The following is a 21344-nucleotide window of genomic DNA, read 5'->3' as shown; positions in this document are numbered from 1 at the left end:
TGAGGGGGGCAGTGATACACCCCAGCTCAGTTCGGAGTTAAAGGCTGGCTCGCCGAGGAGCAGCAGATGAGCAAACTGATATAAGCAGGAAACAGAGCAGTTCACAGAGTTCATGTAGAAACGGAGAGCTTTGTACCGACACAAGGCTAGACTGTCACTACGCAGGGGCCTATCTTCACTGTGATCTAGAATTGTCACATACAATAGAGACAGGCACAAATAAGCCATTATGAGACATAGAGTTAAACTGTATACTATTAAAAAAATCAGGAAGGATTAAGTAGGATAATGGAATGAGTAGAAGTCATGGGTTATCAGCTGAGCCTTTCACTTTATAGAAGTGGCCTTTTGGGTCATTTGTACGTTCTGTATATGAGTGGCAATCTATTGTTAGTGTGTGGAAAGTAACGTAGACAAAGTTACTGAAAATCGCCATAAAAGTGTTACCAGCTTCAGTGTAATTGTTAACCAAATGCTGGGCACTGTGTTTTCCACCTATCACTGCAGAGTTGGTCCGATAAGTAAAGACTAGTTAAAGGCTATGAGCTGGGCTAGAATCAAAACACTCTGAGAGATAGAACTTGCTATGTAGCAAGTCCAGTATAGCTAGGCTTCATCTACATTAGCTGGGGAGGGTGGGTAACTAGCTCTGTTTGTTAACCAATTCTTTTTTTAGGCTCTGTGCACGCTCATGTAAAAAGGGGGCATTTGATGTATCCCTTGACTATTCCTACAAACAAAATTTAGAGACTGAATGCCGCCTACTTCTGACAGAGGGATGGGTGATTAAGATACATACAGGATATAAGAAATTAAACAAAAATGCATGTTTGTTTGTTTTTTTTGAAATTATGGTACGCTATCAGAAGCTGCTGTGTGTTTCTAACTTGATGACTACAAAAGGTGCAAAGTGTGAAACTATAAAACATATTATAGGCCACTCAGTACATTCAGGTGGGTCACGTGACCTAATGCACGAGATGTAGAAATAAGTTTAATTCGTCACCAGATCAAAGTGAACACAATTTTACTCATAGGCTAAAAACACAATTAGCTGCAGTTCGCAGAGTATAAAACAAACTTGGGAAAGGTTGGCAGCACGGGGCCTTTCGCTTGTTCACATGTTCCCAACGAGTCTGCTTCCTAAAGGTATGGATCAACAGGTTACATGTATAAAACACATTCCTTCTGCAGAAAATCTTTATCGCTCTTAGAGCACGCTCTAAACGTGGTGATTCTGAAACGACTGTGGTGATCTAGCTAAGTTCAATTAGCGCACAAAACTTTGGCTTTCAGCTCGGCATTCCACAGAAACCCACTAATCTTGCTTCATAGTACACTCATCTGAAAAGTTAACCCTGGAAACTTTTATCTTCTGACATGTTGCACAAAGTGAGATTTTGCACGTGACATAAATGTTTGGCATTAAGGTGCTGTCACACTTTTTCAAAAGACACTGCTCAACTCAGGAAACAGTTGTTACTTAACAGAAGAACTAACTGGTCATGTATCCGCCACTGCAGTTTTTAGAATTTACTTTATTTTACGCATGTGGATTTTAACTTTAACGTTTCGCTGTATCTGATTGATTGATCGTCCCCAAAGTGCATGCATACAGGTGAACTGTATGCACTTGTTGTCTTTACACACACAGTCTTATTCATTATTGTTATTTTAATTTATCCCTGTAGACTGTGGGAAGAGCTCAGAGCAACGTTTTGGACGTGCTGGAATTCAGAAGGTCTAATGATCGTGACAATGACATTAACTTCCTCCTGAACCAACTTAGAAAAACTGAATGTAATGATGTAAAAACAAGTGACACTGTAATTGCATCCTGGATTTAAGGGCTTTGAATTTATAGTTTAGGATAGCTAAAAGCTGTGTCAGCTGGGAAACGCTCTAATGCTCCTCCGACCCTAAACTGGATAAACAGTTAAGAAAATAGAAGCAGATGAACATTTTTAGAATAAATGATCAATCGAAAGCAATAAGCACCATTTGAACTAAATTGCAGCAAAGAAAAAAAACTTTTTATAAATATTGCTAAATATAATTTAGTTTAATAATTTGTTTACCCTGCCAAAAAACAAAAACCCAACAACTACAAAGGATGTAATTTTTTATCATGATCAGCTCAACTACAAAAAGAAAAGGCCAAAAGAATCTAATAATTAAACTAACATAAAAAAGTGGGAAAGTTCAAATCTGGGTGAAATCTGTATCCATTGGTTGTTTTGTCAGACCAGCTTGTTAATCAGCTAAAAGTGTTGGTTTTAAGAAGAAAATAAGTGTTTTAGTTAGGAGTAACCACTAACTCACTTATTCACGTTTTTAACTTTATTTGGTTAAATAATACAGTAACCAGTAATATGTAAATATGGCTTTACAAATAAATTTGTTATTTTATTACCAGTTTCTTTCCCTTACAGTTTATGCAGGACTGTAAACTTCCTGCTGTATAAAAAAGCTACAATAGCTATGCAAAGTTTTCATGTTAAGAATTGGAGCTTGCTTATACACCCAATCTGAGATGCTGTGCTGCAGTTATCATTTAATTATATTTAAAAGGGTTCCTACAGAATTAGAATTAAAGTATCCTTTATATGTTTTAGTAGTGTATGTGTTTATTAAGGCTGGGGTGTCTGTATGAATGAATAAGTCTTTTATTTTTATATATTATTCTTAATTGCAAATCAAAACACTTAGACAATGAAAAATGATAAGAGCATAAAATAAATCACAGATAAATCTTTATGCCAAATCCACAGATGACCTTTATTTATTTCCCATCCTTTTTTGATGCATCTCGGCCTTATTTACTTTTTCATGGTTACTTTCATTTAAAGACTTCCTGCATATTTGTTACTGTAAAACGAAAGTGAAGGTTGGTGAATTTGTAAACACACACACCCCACCTGTCTGTCCTGAAAGAGGGATCACTCCTTTGCTCCTCTCCCTGAACGTTCCTTTTCTTTTTACCATCGAAAGGCTTTTAAGGATAGGGTATGCTGTGTGCAAACAGCTGAGCACAGGTGTGCAAAAATCAGTCTACAAAGACTAAGTTAAAAAAAAAAAGTTCAGTGCTTAATTTTTACAAAGAAAAAGAAATTTTAGTGAATAATAATTTTGAGGATTGTTGATTAGACATAAAGCTTCGAGGGGAAATTCACAAAAAGCCTGTGGATATTCAACACAAGCCCTATGCTTATTGTCTGTCTACAGTGAAAGGCAGCGTCAACCAGTCAAACTGGTTTCCAGTAGACCCTAAGGCCAGGCAAGGGGGAGCGGGAAGAGGAGGCCGCTGAGGAGAAGGAGCCGACCCCATCATTTCTCTTTCCTTAACAAACACGCTTTCAGATGGACAAACTGTTCAATTTTTGATGCTCTTTAAACACTGCTTTAAATAACCAACTATCACTGTGAACTTTTCAAAAATCACAGCAGTACTTCACTAACAGCACTGCCTTCACGTTTGGACTGTAATCCTTTTTGTTACTATAATCCTCAACACCCTAAAATTAAAAAAAAAAAAAGAAGAGAGAGTTCTGGTTTTCCCTCCTGCAGTGGAAGTCTAGTGACGGACAGCCCGAGGGAAGGGTCAGCTCGAGATAGGCCCACATAATAAATTTGCCATGACGTAACAGAGACAATATCAGGAGACTTCCTTTTGCTTACACACAAATACGCTCACTCTTTACTGGAAACTCAGCTGTAAATGACAAATGTACAAGACAAATGTACACGAAAGGAGCAACCAGTTTAAACACTAAGGCCACCGTGCTGGAAACACAGACTCTGTGTTCTTTTCACTCTATGTAACCGCTCCCCTGTTAGACAACAACTGAGTAATGCTGCACTCAGGAGTGTCATTTATTTTCTGCTTATAGAGGTTTACTCATCAGTTAATTTGACCTATATACGATAAACATAGAAAGTATAAGATCACAAAAAAGAAAAGCTGCAAACTAACTAAAGTTAGGGATTTTTTTCTCCCGTTTATCAGAAACTATCACTATTAAAGAACTGGTTGTTTGAATCCCCGCTTTAACAGTGATTGCCAGCTTCTGATAGCTGGCGTCCCAAACGCAAAGGACGTGCTTTTCACTGTGTGTGGTTGCATGATCATAATCTTATTGTCAGATTTGTCAGCAGATAATGGGGATGCTTATAGGGCCAAAACAAAATATTCATTCACTTTAAACATGCATTTACTGAATGTGTTAAAAAAAAACAACAACACTTTTTTGAATGTATGATTTCCTTAAATTTTAAATTAGTACATAATTTAAATGAAAAACAACCAGATAAATGAAGAAAGGGAGATGGATGCAGGGCAGGACACAGGCTGATCTGGTGTAGAGATAATGGTGTGTTTTTCAGTATTAGCGCACCTTCATACACTAACCCACCTCAGGAAACCGGTCGTTCCATCATCTCAGCGGACAAATCAGAGTAGCATACATACATAATTCCACCATGTGAATAGGAGCCGTCAGTTCGGCATACAGACGACAAAAGGTCTGTATGCCAAACTGTAAATTGGTAAGTCAGGGCATCATAAACCAAAGTGTATGCTGATTTGAGAACGTATGCTGACTGGACAGAACACCGGCATCGCAGCGACGCAGAGAAACGGAGAGCCAACATCTCCTCACCCCTCTGTCCCCAAAAGTGGATCAGGTGAGAGACCACCTCATCCATAGCTGCAACAAACTGTTCCCAACATAAGCTCATCTATTGAAACATTTTCAACTTTTGCTCCTTCTGCATGATCTTGGCTCTAGCTAAGCTAAAGTAAGAGATTGGGCTTTTAGGGTGGAGGAAACACATTCAACATCTGATTCGCTATAGTAAAAATGCAAAAAAGTAATCAATGTGCCAGATTCAATTAAAGATTAATGTAATTTAAAAAAATCTATTTTTTAAAATAATCATTGGATGCAAAATTGTAATTGAAATTAAAATTTAATTAACTGCCCACTGTTAGATAGTCAACAAAAAAAAGCTTGAATTTTGCGGTTATTGTCTACTTACTGAAATATTGGAGATTGTTCAGTAGCGAAACACAAATTTAAAGCCAGAATACTTCACACACAAACTGATTCTGTGGCCGCAGATTTCAACCCCAAGGGGCGTCCAGTGAAAGGTGAACATTACTTTGTAAAATATGCTTGATCAACTAATCTTAATAACAGAAAGACATGAGCAAATAAATCAATGAATCAATCTCCAGATCAGTGGTGGGACCTTCGTCGACTTCCTCCCAGGCCGCTGGGAGCAGACTACGTGTTTATGGAAGACATGTCCCTCTGGACACATTTAGGTTTATTACAGACAATTAGAGTTAATCGGCGGTGTGGTACTCTCAGGTGAGAGGCTCATTCAATTGACAACCTCCCAAGCGGAAGCACACTTGCTAATTACTGAATCACCACGTAAACACACCAGGCGGACTCATACAGGCTGTCGCGTGATACCTTACTCACCTCTAGCACAACTAGCCAGAACACCTGTAAGATTCAGCAGGTTAGTAATGAGAATCTGACACATTTACACCTGTTAGTGCAAAATAGCAGGACCGATTTTACAACAAAAAACACCCACTGGGCAAAAAGAGATTGGATTTATTAACTTGCAGCAGCTTTGTTTAAAACCAAATTGCTCTTCAAAAATTGTGCTGTTCAATTTTGTTTTATTGTCTGATCACATGTTTCATTGTGTGACGACATTCATTATTTTCTTTACACACAGATCAAGAGGTTCGAATGAAAGCAGAAGGAAACAAACTGCAATTAAAAGTCAGAGATCTGAGATGAAGTACAGTTGAACTTACTGTAGGAAAATCAAAATCCTTCTGGTTTACTAGGTTCAGGACATAATCAATCCGAGACTGGTTCTCAGGACAGGCTAACTGGCAAGGAGGTGTGAGCGTATTCATGGCCGCCACAATCGTCTGTATGAAAAGAAAACAAACACACAAAAAGCCTCATTCATTAATATTATTCATAAATGTGTTTACACTGCCTCAAAACGGCTTTAGATACAAATTTTCATCATCTTAGCCCCTCAGTCACCCACGCCTAGAGGCTGTTCAGCAATCGCCAACAACCACCACCTGCTAGGGATAAATCTGTATTCCCCATGTGGTTGGAGGTATCCGAGACTTTGATTGCTTTGGTCGCTAGCAGGTTGCTTCTAGTTTGCATCGCACTTTTTGAAATTTCTCCACCACCTGGCGAGTGGGTAGTGGGTGTTTGTAGACGAGATGATGCAAACTACAAGTGACTGTGACAATGTGGTGCTGCCCAAAGTAACAGCAACGAGAGTTGCGGTGCAGCAAATTTTTGTAACGACTCCCAGCTGGTTGGGAGCGCACATGGGGTCGCTGACCGGTCTGAAGGCATGTGTGACTGAAAGCCTCCTCGCTTAGAATAAAGCATTGAGTTTTGGATTTTTTTTATTTATTTTTTTAAGAAGCTATAATCCATGTTTTTTCCTCTTTTAGCCAAAAACCTGCATATCAGACAGAACATTACAAACAAACATCATTCATCTATCAAAGTGGGAGGAAAAAAGAACAGTGTCTTACCTCTATAGCTTCTTTAATGTTGTTTTTAATATCATGAATTTTCTGTTTTTTCTCCCTGTGAAGACAAGAGTTCGTATGTGCTTTATTATTTATCACTTAAAAGCATAGATGGCAACTAGCTTTAATTGACCTAAGCTGCAAAGGTTAACAGTGAATGATGACATTTAAAGAAATATTCCTGTACAGCTATGAATCCAAATATGGCCATCGCAGTGCAACAGGAACAGGAAACAATATTTTTAAATAAATAAAAACTGTAATTACACAGAGATGTCAGTCCCAGTGGATTCCAGTGGAAATGTGCTGTGTAATATTAACTTCTCCAGGATGTATTTGTCAGCCTAGAGCTAAATTATATGTGACATCAGTATTACGACTGCCCCACATACACAGATATTTTGTTTATTTGCTGACCAAGTGCAACCACTGAATTTTGCTGACACCAAACAAGAACAGCAGAGCTTGTCTTCATTTTGACACTGACATTCGTTAAACACAGCTAGTTGATTGTTATAGTACATTTTTGTACTATAGTTTGAGAAGTCATGAACACCAAGCAGCCCAAAGTACTGCTAAATTAAATAATACGGCCCACATTTTGTCCTTCCTTGTCGTTGTAGAGATAAACAGAATTTCACAACGTGGCAGTTCATGCAATCTGTGAGCTTTGCTGATATCGCGAAGCACTGACGTCACACAGAAACATAAGTGCTGGATTCCTTCAAATGTGTCCTGACAAAACACAAAAGTCTGGTTGTTGAAATTCAGATTTGATAATGAATTCCACAAATATCTCAACAATGGGCTACTCAACCTTACAGCAAGAATACAAACCCTAAAATTAAGCATGTACAACTTGTGCTGAGGGGAAAGATTTTAAATTAAAGGCATGGGTGGATATCTCTCGCTCATGCGTCCTATGTAAAATGTAAACAATACTTCCCAATTGTAGCCACTTCACATGTTAATATAAAAGCACATGTGGGCATTTTAATCAGCTACCATCGCTGGCTGGCACTGAAATAGTAAAATATGTCAATATTTTAACCAAAAATATAATATTTCTGGGATGAATGCTGGTCATTTCTAATTGATATTCAAATCTTTTAAAGCGTTGTTGATAATAAGGTGGATTAATAACAATTATATCAGAACAGGCAACACAACAGCAGCACAAATTCCCCAAAACAACCCCGTGTCACTTATTCTGAGCACTTTCTGCCTTATTCCAGATGTGAATTTTTGCAGTGATCCTCATTCTCACCTATGACTATTTCTCCATACAGAGACCAACACAGCTGTGCAGATTTCTTTCGTCTGCATATTTACAAATATTTTTAAAAAGCACCCGATTTCTCTAAATAATTGCCATTTAAATTAATGTCAGTAGGATATATTCCTGACTGGTGAAAAAAACAAGTCAAAAGAGCACAGAAGACCTGAACACGCACTGAAACTGACCTAATGACATGAAACGCAATCAGGCTAAAAAGAGAAATCCACCCCAAGTACAAAAATCCATTCAGACAGTTGCTTTCACAGGATTTTTGCACACATCCCTGTTTTGTTTTTTCAAGGCAAAAATGAATCGATTCCTTTCTGATTGCTGGTCAAACCAGTCGCTGACTCTATGTGACAAAATTCACCAAAACACATGCAGTGAGCAGCTTCAGGTACTTTTCCTGCTATGAACATATGTGTCACAGTCAGTAATCACTAACTAACAGCAAGTCTGTGAGTAACTTGATAAAAGGTCAAATAAAACCTGACTGTGTTTGAGTTTGTGATCTCTCTACGGTCTAAAGGAAGCTTTGCTCAGGTAACACTCGAGTACAACCATGAGTGCACTCTGTTGACCACCGTTGACCTACCAAGTCCAACAGAGTCAGTCCTTTCTCCCAGTTAAACTGTCATTAATCTAAAAGAAATGATGTGAGTTTCTAAACTCAGCTGCTTTAAATCAAATCTCCTAGATAACAGGCTGTAATTCATAAGGCTACAGCTTTTTTTTCCAATATATTTTTATTGATTTTATAATTGAGCAGTATACAACAATCACCTTCAAAAGAACACAATAGAAGGTGGACGGCAAGTCAACAAGGTGGTAATACAGCACACATAAATGTTAAAACAGAGTACATTTCACTTAAGTTTATCCATCAGGCTAATGACTGGTTGCCAAATCTTATAAAACACACTCTCTCGGTTAGACAAGGTAAACCTGATTTTCTCCAGATGGAGTACATTTCCAAATTCTCTCAACCACATTTCAAAGGTAGGAGGTTTATCAGACTTCCAGCAGAGAAGTATCAGCTTTCTAGCCACAAGTGTAGTCATTGACACAACCTGCGTCTCTGTCTCGTCCCTTGCCCATCCCGGTTCAGACACCCCGAATAATGCTGCAAAGGGGGTACATGGGACCTCCCTGCCAATGGCTTTGGTCAGAAAATCTAACAAATGATTCCAAAAAAGCTGTAGTTTTTGGCACTGACAGAAAAGGTGAGATAAAGTTCCTCGACCACTTGAACACTTAACACAGAGGGCTGAAACGTTCTTATATATTTTTTCCACTTTAGTGGGAGAAAAATGCAACCTATACACAACCTTAAATTGGATCAGACAATGTCTAGCATTTATAGAACTACAATATATATTCTTAATGCACTCTTGCCAAACATCATCAGTAACATCCACCCCCAGTTCTTCCTGCCACTGCTCCCTAAAAGTATCAGATGAAGGACTGTATATATCTAGTAAGGCCCTGTAAAAGTGAGACACAGCACCTCTAGTGTAGGGCTCAACTGACATGAAGCTGTCAAGCACTGAGTTTCGAGGAATCAAATTGTATTGTGGAATAGATGCTTTGATGAAATGTCTTAACTGTAAAGGCTACAGCTTTTATATCAAATTATTAACATCATTCTATATTACCACGGTATGCTTTAAAGTGAGCTTAAAAAGCAAGTTGCTAGCCTATGACTCGCGTCCCTCTGCTTCACATTCAGATCCATCTCTCACTCATAATGTCTCGATTTATTTTAAAAAACAAATAAAATGGTGATGGCACAAATACTCAGTTTGATGTTAGTCTATGGGTTTACCTGGCGACCCAACCTTGTCATGTGTTTCATTCTCTTTGTCTAACTTGTTTATATTTTCTTCCAGTTGGCTTATTGGTTGACTCAACAGTTGTAGCCTGTCTAAAAAAACAAATAATCAAATAAAATATAAATATTGTCCTGATGCTTTTTGGCTACATCTATGTGAACACTCCCACCCGCCTGAAAATACAACAAAGTGATTGCAAGCATTGTTAAGAACATGCCAAAGTAGCATGTGGTGATATAACCCTACCCATAAAGAAATCCAAGCCAATCAAAAGCACACGGCAGCTTCACCTCCATCCTAGCTGGGAGGAGCTAGGATGTGAGGAAGCAACGTGAGTGAGGGAATTGAGCCTCCATGTGAATGTAATGAAACTCACTCAAAGGCTATATTCTGCACACTAGGACCTCCACAAGATAAATAAGTAAATAACAGATCACCTCTATTAAAGGGAGCTGTCCTGCTCAGTCACCTCTCGTGCCCCCCACCCATTTCCTGGTGTGTCACTAAACACCACCATCATCATCATCCCACTACCGGCACCTTACACTGAATGGCAAAGCCTTGCATGCAGAGGGGGAAACCCACAGAGTGAAAAGGAACCCTAACAGAGACTGGGAATTCATCACTGCACCGGGGCGCCTGGGTCTGTGAGAAGCGTCTGTTTGATGCGACCCAAAAATAAGCACATGATGATGCTTCTAGCCCAAAATCCCTTTCAAGGAAACTGATGATTAAGAATAGAAAAATGTGACTTTTATTTCCACTGCATCAAGTTGGGAAGGAGTTTTAGGAAATTCACAAGACAGGGTGGCTAAAAGCACCCAAAGCCATGTTTCCACATGAAAAGCTGACAAGGACAAAGCCTTCCTCCTGTGCCACACAACTTTTCACTATTTGCTCCACAACAATACAAAAAAAACCCCAACAACTTTATTTTCCTGACTCACAGGAATGACAGGAGCTCCTCCCCTCTGTTAAGAACATCGGGTTGAAAAAGTGAGAATATGTTTAGTAAATTTTACAGTTTACCAAAACTAAAAACCTTTTACTTCTTTGTTATAAATGCGAGACAACATAAAGCACATCTAAAGCTGTGTAATTACCTTTAAAAGGCATTTTGCTGCTTAAACTTTCTCTAAGCAACCTTTTTCAGTCACTGCGTCTATTTATCAGTAATGTTAACAAACAGCTGGCTCACAGCACAACTCAGACAGACACCAACGCAAACTTGCAGTAAGTACAAAAAAAGACAAACTCATGTTACTTCAGATGGTACACAGTTCAGCTGAGTTCTCCATAGGGATTTTGATTATGAGCCATAATACTGTAGCGATCTAAAGTGAACATAACACGAGGTTTGATATTGTGAAACGAAGGTATGATATCAACCTTCCTTAAAGACATTATATTCACCATGTTACAGAAAAAAAAAACTATAACCAATCAAATGGCAGCGATCTTCTACCAGTGTGATTGACAGGAGATCTGTGTTACCATGGAAATGTTTAAATCAAGCTCTATTGTACCAGTGACAAAGTTAGAAAGGAAATGGTTGATTAGAAGGACGTCCACCTATTATGTTGGGCAGTAATCTGTCCATACCAGCAGTTAGGCTAATGTTAGCTAACACAGAAGACCATCTGATGCAACTCGGCTAGCAAATATTCATCTTATTAAATAAACTTTTTTATTCTTATACTGACACCAAGGTGTACATTTATCTTTCAGCCACTGTAGACTGCATATAAATGACAAGCATAACAGGTCAGGACAAACTGGAGTTTGTCTCCTCACTGATTTGGTTGATGCTAATCGTAGCTAGAACGCGAGTACGTGCTCTGCCGACGTCACGTTGACGTCAGTGCACTTAACGACAGGTGTCATTACTAACAATGGTTTTCTGGAAGAAAGAGCCTCTGGGTGTTGCAGAGGCGTAATTCTCAATTGTCTACACCTGACGAGGCGTGGATAAAGGCATGCCTCAGGTTGGCTCGGGGAAAGATGCCACTTCTTACCTTCATGCTCTCCGGGCTGTCGTCTTTAGCTGAGGTTAAGTAATTTAAAATAAAACCAATGTTTCTGCAAACTCTGGACTCAGTCTACACTTTATGTTGCGTCGAGCTGGGCTGTGACATAAGGACCTGGAAGTCTGTTTTAATTCTTGTAAACAATGTGGAGTATATTTAACCAGCATGCATCCCTACTGATTTTAGAAAAGGTAAAAACCAGAAGATCCTGCTGTGCATGAAGTTAATACAAAGTAAGGAACTACTGCAGCAGTGCTTCTGCAATCTAAAAACAGTTTACACTCGCTGCATTACGAGGTTTTATAAAAAGGTAAATGCCTCTTAAAATACTGCACTTGATGCATATTGGTTTAACCCACTATGATAAAATACTAACATATATATATGGAATTTGTTGGAGTATAGAATATTTTTTAAACAGTTATCATAAAAGGCTTTCAATCTGATTTACCATTTTCACAATGAATCCAATAACATTTTGTTTTTTCTTTCATTGTCCAACTAACACTTCAAATACAGTATTTCTGTTAGCTATAATATAAAAACAAGCTGTAAACAGCTGCTAATTCATCACTTCTAAATATATGGTTAAAGAAATGATTTATAGGTAAGAACAGTAACATCCAATGCTTCTTTTTACTTCTGTATTTAAGGCGATTTTAAAAGTAATAACTAACCAAGTCTCCTGCTCTACCTGAAAACTTGAAGACTGGTGGGAAAGGTATTTTGTATCAGTGGTATCTTCTTAATGCCCCATTACTCCTCTCCAAAACATCATTACATAATTTAGGTATTTGGTCAACAAATATGTCAGTACCTGAGCAGATATCCATCTAAATGGGTTCCTTTCCTCTAAAGAGAAACTGTGGGAGTGTTTAGTGAATAGTGAACTGAGGGGGAACCAGCGAAACTTACTCTGCGTTGAAGCCATTAACGTGCAATATTCGCATCTGTTTGACTATCGTGCTTTTCCCGGATTCACCAGCCCCTGAAAGCAGAGAAACAACAAGTCAGACAAGAGTTTCCTGAAGTTGTACAAGCAACTAAAATATCCAGGAAGGAGCAGAGATGGAAGGCATTTTGATGTTCCAAGGTTAGACGAGTCCTGGAAGCACTAAACAGCGACGCCTATAATGATTTGAACTACAACAATGTTGCACCTTAGCAGAGAAGTCCTGTCCATTGTGCACAGACATTGCCTTGTCACAGGCCTTACCTACTTTTAAACAGTGCATGTTACACAAAAGCCAAAAGGCGAGACCTCGATGTACCCAACCTAAAAACCTTTTACTTTTCTTATCTCTTTTTACTGCTCTTATCATTGACTGCTCTTATCTTATGTATGAAGAAACTTGAGTTTTACTTGAGTATTCCCATTTCGACAGTGCATTTTACTTCACTGTGTTTAAGAAGGAAATATCCTTTTTTTAAACATTACTTCATGTATTTGTTACTTTGCAGTTTCTGATTTTACATTAAAAAAACAAAAAGGTCAGCTTATTATACACACTGCATTGTTAAAGATTAAACCGGTGGTTCCTGCCACTTCTGGCTAGTGACCTCTTCCAAAGGCAGTTCCTCCAAAGAGAGATTTCCCCTTTAAACGTCTCATTTAAAGAACAATTTTGAGACCCATTATGTCACAAAGCAACACACACAGACCAGAAAAGCAAACCTCATGACCCCTTAGATTTCTCCTGTGACCCACTCCGGGTGGCGAAAACCTTATCTTGGGAACCACAGGTAACTTCAAGAATTGTTCTACCTCACCTTGGCAAAGCACTAAACACTAGGATACTACTTTTAACTTGTACTACGCATTTTATGCAACACTGAATCGTAAATACATTTAGCTTGTGTAGTTTTACATAGGGAGAAGGCTGATGCACGACACGTGCACTTTCACCAAAGTCTGCCCCTTCTTCCAGAGACGACAAGGACCAAAGAAGAAGAAAAAAAAGAAGCTCCAACATGTAGACAACTATTCTCTCCCCGAGCATGTCATTCAGGAGAAAAACTGCTAGACCCTGAACCCTGATGTTAATAATTAAGAAAATACATTTCTGGATAAGAACAGCCTTCAACGTGTCCTTGCAAAACTGAGTGTGAAAGGAGCCCGGCCATCACATCTCCATCCCCAAGCACCAGGAGCCAGCCAGGTTACAGGCCTGCTTTTCAGAGAAGGCGTAGAGCGAGAAAAACAGGCATTCAAGGCAAACTAGTAATCCTAATTTGCACTCTGTAGTCCAGCACAAGGGCTGGCCTTAAGGTTCGCACTGCATCATGTCAGGAAGGCTCTCGTGATGAGGCCAAAAATAGCTTTACCAAATAATGGCTAATTAGAGGATATTAATTTCCAGAGTGGGTGGTGTGGAGGGATTATGCAAAAAGGGAGAGAGAGGGAAAAAAAAGTATGTCATATGCAGTATGAAAACTAGGCTCAACCAGGATGTACGCTGCAGCCACAAATGAACCAGATCACAAGTTTGTTTGGTTTTTTTTACATGTGTGGAGGTGAGAAAGAGCCATGCACAAACGCCCGCGAGTGGCCTCCCGGCCTCTGCGTGGTGCCTGTGTGTGTGTGTGTGGTTCCCTCACACAGATGGTGGTGTCTGTCTGCCCCCCTCTCTCTCACATGTTCTGCAATCATGCTCCATAATATCCCATGAATGCAGACAGGCCTGCTTTTTCAACTGTCCTGTGCCAAGACGCTTGAAGCGAATTAGTCGGGACTTCATGGCGTTGCATCAGTTCTTGACGCCTTGCTGTAACAGTGGTCCTTACACACTTTTCATGGGTACAGTCTGCTACAGTGGCACCAACATGAGTTAAACAGGTGAAAATGCTGTTTTGTAGGAACAAAATAGAAACAGTAATGTTAAATTTCACAAAACCTACCCAACAGCAGTAGCCGGTGAGTTGCCCGGTATATCTGTTTGTCTTTTTGGAGCTGCTTCTCAATCTTTTTGTTGGCTTCCCTCTGTGCCTTCTCCTCATTTCGTTGGTCTTCAGTCTTACTATTGCCAAGGCAGCCCATCTTCCCAAAAACCCAGTTGCAGGTTCGGGGTTTGGAGGCAGGGCGGTTGATATGGTTGGGGTAGGTGGGTGAAAGAAGAGGGTGATGATCAGGAAAGAGAGGATTTTTTTTAATCAATCCCAAATTCCTAGACTGGCCCAAGAGAGGAACACCTGGCTCAAAATGGGTGACATGTATTTTGCCAGATGCAGAAGAAGTAGACGCCAGGTAGTAGACAGTGAGCTTCACCAGGCTTTGGCACAATGTGTATGTGTGGAGGAGGGGATGGGGTGGGGGGTGTGGATATTTACTGGCAATTTATCAGCAACAGATCAGTCAGAAAGGAGCAGAGCTACGATGCCGCCCTTCTCAGATGCTTGATTCCTGTATTTTTTTCCCCCACTGTAAATCCGCAATGAAGTCATCAACATTGATATGAGAGTGGATGTAAAATTTCCAGCTTCTGGCTGCACATGAATGAGCGTCTAGAGGTGGCGATGGTGCTGGTGGTGGGGTCCAGCTTCCTTAAAGGTGTTTTTTTACCCCCCCTTCTTTTCCTCCTTTGTTTTAAATATACACGTATGTATATTTTCTCAAGCTTTGATGTTAAATCTTCCTCAGCAAATGTCTCCTCCGGAGCCCATCTTTGGCAGATGCCTCACTACTCTGCCGTTCAATTCATTTCCACTCACAACCAAAAAGAGCCCCGTTTTCTTTTTTTCCATCGACTCTCCCTTTAAATATAATTTCAGGTTATTATTTGAAATCCTATCTCAGGCTGGCCAGGAAAAAAAAGCACATTAACAGGGCGGATGGGGAGAAATTAAAAAATAAATATTTCCTCTTAAAATGACGGCATGTGAATCATCAGGCTACAACCCGGGCTTCTGTCTCCACCACAACAGTCACATTATATATAGGAGCCTTATCAATAAGATCCAGTTTTTAGCCGATGTCCAAATTATTTCCTCTCTCCCGTAAGTAGATGCTGGTGCTTGGCTTTTTTTCCCTGAGGTTTCACGAGAACCCCCCCACCCCCCAAAGAAAAGAAAAAATGAAAAAAGAAAAGAAAAAAAGGGGGGAAAGAAACAAGGCCCCTTCTCCGTCCTTTTTCTCTCCGTAACGTCAATTTATATTTCTCCTCACATCAGAAAGCTTCTCCGGGGCCGAGCTAAGGCGGTGTTTGGCAGCTGGATGTCCTTGAATATAGCGCGATATCCAGGTGATATTCGTGGAAAATCCTCCGTTATTTTCCCGTTTGGCGCAGGTACAAGGCGCTGTCAAGTCTCTCGGATTTTTGTATTCCCTTTGAATCCGTATGGTAGATTATGGTTACATGTGCATGATACATGAACATACCGCGGTGTTTTCAATCACTGGTCCAACGGCGACGCTGTCATTTTTAACCGCCGACAGGCCGCGGTTGCTCCGATGAACCGGTCGGGGAGGTGAGACTCGTTTCTTTGCTGTGTTACCCTGAATTATTTTTGCCCACCTTTTTTTTTCTCTGAGAATTGAACATTGAGATAGATAGCGTTGTAGAGGCGGGGTGGGGCAAACGGCTCTCACGGAACCCTGGGAACGAAGAACCGTGGTCAAGTTTTCCGGGACGGAGAAACTCGACTTCCGCTGGAAGCTTTCATAATAAAAGCCGAATGGACGCATAAGCGGAACAACCCAGAAACTAATCTCTTAAAAATAGATGTTTTCGTCCTTTTTAAGTATTTTTTGCTGACGTATTTACACACACACAAATAAATACAGGGTGTGTATACAGTTAAGTCACACATCTTTGATTTAATGTTTTTCTGTGTTTTCATTTTATTTGTATTTTTGCACTCTACAAGACTAACATTGCCTGATTGTATACTGGACCTTCAGTTCACAGTTCACTAATTTGAGGTCATTTCTTACTATTATATATGGGAGCTTATTTTGACTGAAAAATAATTCATTCATTTAAAAAAAAATGCCATCCAAGTCAAAATGACTGGTTCTCATTTCAAATTTTAGACTTCATAACTTGAAACTTCTTTTTCCAAAAGTTTGAGTAAGTTGAAAATTACATATTATCCCACATGTTTGGCCTATGGCTGGCAAAAAAATAAATAAAATTGTTTTGGTTGTTTTGTTTTTTTCTTTCCGTGGCCTGAAAACAAGCTTCCATAATAATTTACAAAATCTCTCTGTTGTGGCCTTCTTCAGACACAAAAAACTTGTGGATTGATGTGTATAATCAGTAATAATAACATAAAATGGTAATTACAATGGAGGTAACGTAATAGTGATAGGGGTTATTTCCCCTGCAAAAGAAAAAAAAAAAGTCCTAATTTTTTTTTCACCTTATATTTTTAAACTTCACCATCATACACCGGCTGCACCTGACATTTCAGAACAGCTGCCTTTGAGGGAAGTGGCACAAATAGGAAGTTGGGCTGAATGATGACCTTTATCCTATGATTATACATTTCTACCTCAATGATGGTGCTCTACAATGTCCCCATTTATAGGTAGCGATGAGTCATTAGATGATTTGAGTACAAAAATCACATCAGCCTTCATAATCCCAACTTAATGTTTTGCAGAAGAACAAAAAGGAATTTTTTGGGTTAAAAAATGCAAATAGCTTGTGACTTGTTTTGATAGCAAAGGTCCTCACAGTGATGTGTCATAAATGGCCTCCACAGTCATGTGCTCTCAGCCCCATCCAACACTGGAATTTTAGACTTCCAATTTTAGACAGCACTTTCCACCACTGTTACCACCAAATGCAAGAAAATCTTTTGAACATCTGGGTTTTGAGGGATTATCTGGTGGCACATGGTGGTCTAAGACCTTACTAAGACAATTTATGTTGTTGTTTTGTTTAACTTTTCACCATTAAATATACAGGGGTCGGGGTCTTTAGAATTCTAAACCATGTATTTAATAAAAGGGAACGTCAACAGGCTTAGATTTGAGCCTTGGCTAATTTGTCCAGAGGTCCCAAAGAAACCCCAGTACTCCTATAAGTGTAAGAAAAAAGGGAAATATTTTCAATATTTTATTTTATTTACTAATTTAACATGTGACATTTGACATTGATTCACTAATCCATGCAAATCTATGTGGAGCTCAGGGCAAAGGGTTCCTGATAAATATAGCCCTGCAGCTACAGAAAATCCCATAAAAGGCTTAAAATAAAAATCAGGCATCCAAGCATTAATTGAAGAAAAAAAAACAGCCTTTGAAACTTTTGCTATGTGAAACATTTATTCTTTTCACAGATTTTTGCAGTTCTTTTAAAACTGGCTTTAAAATCTCTCTCTGAACTGCACAAAACTTACAGCCACACAAGTGGAGTTTTAATTATTTTTAAAATATATTTAGTAAATACATTATTTTTTTTAGTATATATATATATGTGTGTGTGTGTTAAAATATAACGTTTCACCTGAACTGCGAAAACAGAACAAACATCAATACATTTAACCCACCCACCAAATCTAAGGCCGAGAAGGTACTTTTGGCTTTTATTTTGAGGGTAATGTGAGAGTAACGCTCGTTTCCGCCTGCATGCCACTTGACGCATCTGGAATGAAGCAGGGTCGGATCACATGATTGCCCGGAGCGTCATGAAGCAGAGGTACAGAAGGGGAGACGCGCCCTCTTTGAAGCAAAATGATTATTATCCTGTCCGCCGCCTCAGTCAACACCTCTGACAAACTTTACATCAAGTTATTCAAATATCGGCTCATAAAGAGGTTAATGCTTCTATATACATTCAATCGCAGTAACGCCGCTAGGTTACTAATAACAGGAATATGCGACTATCAACAGTTAATAAGTGAAGGGCAACAATCTTGTTTACCAAATTCTTCAGGTGGCAAAAATGGAAAAAAGTCCGTGTAAAAACAAAGTGATAAATCTTGCAGCCTGTCAGGGCAAATGTATCACATGGTTTGGTACAAATTACTACTTTAATGGCACGTTGTCACATCTGATAGAAAAAGTAAAAGTAAGCTCTCCGTTTATAACATTATTATTGTTACTTCATTCCAAACTAAACGGTGATTATGAAAGTCAAATTAGCGCTGTCAGTTATTTGAGAACGAAAAAGAAAGTAGCGATGCCCTGTTGGAATCGTATTTTAAAAGCTGCGAAGAAACTTTCATTAAATTACAAAAGACTACAACAGTGAATGCAAAACAAATGCTGAGACTCTGATAGAGGACTTCAGGAGGAGAAGGATATCTATAAATCATGTCCTTCCTTTCACAGTCTGCAAACCAATTCAACACCTAATGGAGCTTCTGAAACAGCGTTTACAGGGCTTTGCCAAAGACCACTGAGGTCACATTGCTTTAGTAACTCATGGTTTTTATTAATCTGGCATTGAGAGACTACCAACACTTTTTAGGGTATGTTATGGTTAACGCTAAGACTAGGATAGACCTTATATATATATATATATATATATATATATATATATACACACACACATACATATATATATACACACACACACACACACACATATATATATATATATATATATACACACACACACACACATATATATATATATATATATATATATATACACACACACACACACACACATATATATATATATATATATATATATATATATATATATATATATATATATATATATATAAAAGGTCTATCCTAGTCTTAGCGTTAACCATATATATATATATATATATATATATGTATATGCATATATATATATATATATATATATATATATATATATATATATATATATATATATATATCTTGTGTCTATAAAAAATACAAAAAATCATGAAGCTGAAATGTAAATTTAGCATCCAGCAAAAACAAGATGTAGTAATATTAAAACCTTTGTCTTTCTAACAATGAATATTGTGCTGTCATTGTTAGTCATGAGCGAAACTTAGAAGTCTCTAAGTTATAAAATCATTTTATTGTTGGACAACAATTTATCATTTATATCCACAAAAGTTTAAATATGCGTGATATTTTATACCATCATGTAACCACCTAGCATATAAATAGCATCATATGTTTTATTTATTTATTCACTTTTCTCACTCTGATTAAGTATATAGGTTTGCCAGCAGCATTAACAAGCCTAACATTACTGTTGCATGGACATGAACTTGTAATAAATACTTTAATATTTAATTTACCAAATACTTTATTTGGTAAATTTTGCTCATTATTAGAGTTCAAAAGGATTATCCGGGATACGCTCACTAGCTAATGACCGTCCGTGAGTGAGCTCATCACATCTGGTTTCAAAACACCAAAATGATGACAACAATAATGCTAAACATGAGGTAAAAGGTACATCAGAAATTTTGAGGTAACAGGTCATCAGTAGCTAGTGGGTGAGATCACACTGTGTTTGCTTTGAGGGCTATATCACTGACGTCGTACAGATCCCGGAGTAGAAAAAAACAGTTTTAACAGAGTATTAAGAGCAGTCTGAAGCCTGAACTTTGGACTTATTCCTTATACTGTGACCTTATTAACATCCATTTTTTGCCATCTTTACTATGTGCATTTACCATTGTAAGAGCATATGTGACAGAAAATCTGGAAAAACATAACACTTCATAATGGTTCTACCCTAAACTCACTGACGAGCTGCAAAAAGCTGCAATTATTTAAAGTAATTAAACAGACACTGAGAGCCATTCAAAAAAAACGACGTCCTGTCATCTTCACTCACCTCCTGGCGATTTAGATATGCAAGTGGCTCTTTGCCCTTTAGATCACAGACAGATGCATGTAAAACACACACACACACACACACACACACACACACACACCTCCCTCTATAAATGTGTCAAACAGCAAGAGAAACAAGCTCAGGGCAAAACACATAAAGGTCATCAATGACAACTAAATGCTGCTGTGGCTCACTAATGAATGCCCACAGACGAGTGAAAAAAGACTAATAACTTCAATTTCAGAAGCAATATAAATGCAAAATCTCTGTAAACAAAACTTTTCTCAGTTCGATGCCGTTTTTGTCGTTGCAAACCACGTGCACTTTGCTTATAAAGTTTTGCCAGTATACTGACAGGAACTTTGTACAGTCACCTGCTAACCGTCAAAGTGGGTGGTAGCAGGAACTATGACAGTAAACATGTCAACAAACGCAAATGATTTGACCACATGTGGCATTTCTGTAGGTGTGAGCAATAGAGCCTTTGTCCTTATGCTGACCTGTACTGAAGGTACAGTCAAGGAGAAAACTTACACTTAAATAATTATGATATTTTCTGTGCACGCTAACTAATAAAGTAAGTTAAAAGCTTTAACAGGAGAATAACATTTGTCCTCTTTGTTTATCTCTAAATCACTTCTCTCAACTATAGTAACAATAATGATGGTTTAATTCTGTTTAAACCAATTTGACATAACTTTATTCAGTTATATCATGTTATGCTTACATAAATCCTCTAGATGGTAGCATCTCTCACACATATAACATTCACTGCAAACAGATGTAGCTACAATGTTAACATTATTTTCTTCTTATATATAAACGAGCATGCTTATTGAGTGTTATCTGACGCTGACCAGAGAAACACACCAGCTTCCA

At 38.4% G+C, this 21344-nt stretch overlaps 1 protein-coding gene across 2 annotated transcripts in view; it reads right to left on the bottom strand.

The window, feature by feature from the left end:
• The window catches only part of LOC146517897 (guanine nucleotide-binding protein G(s) subunit alpha-like), a 54515-nt gene that overhangs the window by 20832 nt on the left and 12339 nt on the right, over positions 1-21344 (bottom strand). The window contains exons 1-4 of one of the 2 annotated variants that reach the window (XM_085160761.1): positions 14626-15058; positions 12643-12715; positions 6593-6647; positions 5837-5956 (exon numbers count right to left, since the gene is read on the bottom strand). In XM_085160761.1, coding sequence (XP_085016887.1) covers positions 5837-5956; positions 6593-6647; positions 12643-12715; positions 14626-14764 — 387 coding nt within the window. In that variant the 5' untranslated portion in view covers positions 14765-15058. Of the gene's footprint in view, positions 1-5836; positions 5957-6592; positions 6648-12642; positions 12716-14625; positions 15059-21344 lie in introns of those variants that run through there. The other variant, XM_085160760.1, reaches the window with a different exon arrangement.

Source organism: Neolamprologus multifasciatus, chromosome 5, assembly GCF_963576455.1.
Source record: "Neolamprologus multifasciatus chromosome 5, fNeoMul1.2, whole genome shotgun sequence".
In the NCBI taxonomy this organism is placed as follows: domain Eukaryota; kingdom Metazoa; phylum Chordata; class Actinopteri; order Cichliformes; family Cichlidae; genus Neolamprologus; species Neolamprologus multifasciatus.
Note: the sequence above shows the minus strand (reverse complement) of the source record. Positions and strands in the feature narration are given on the sequence as shown.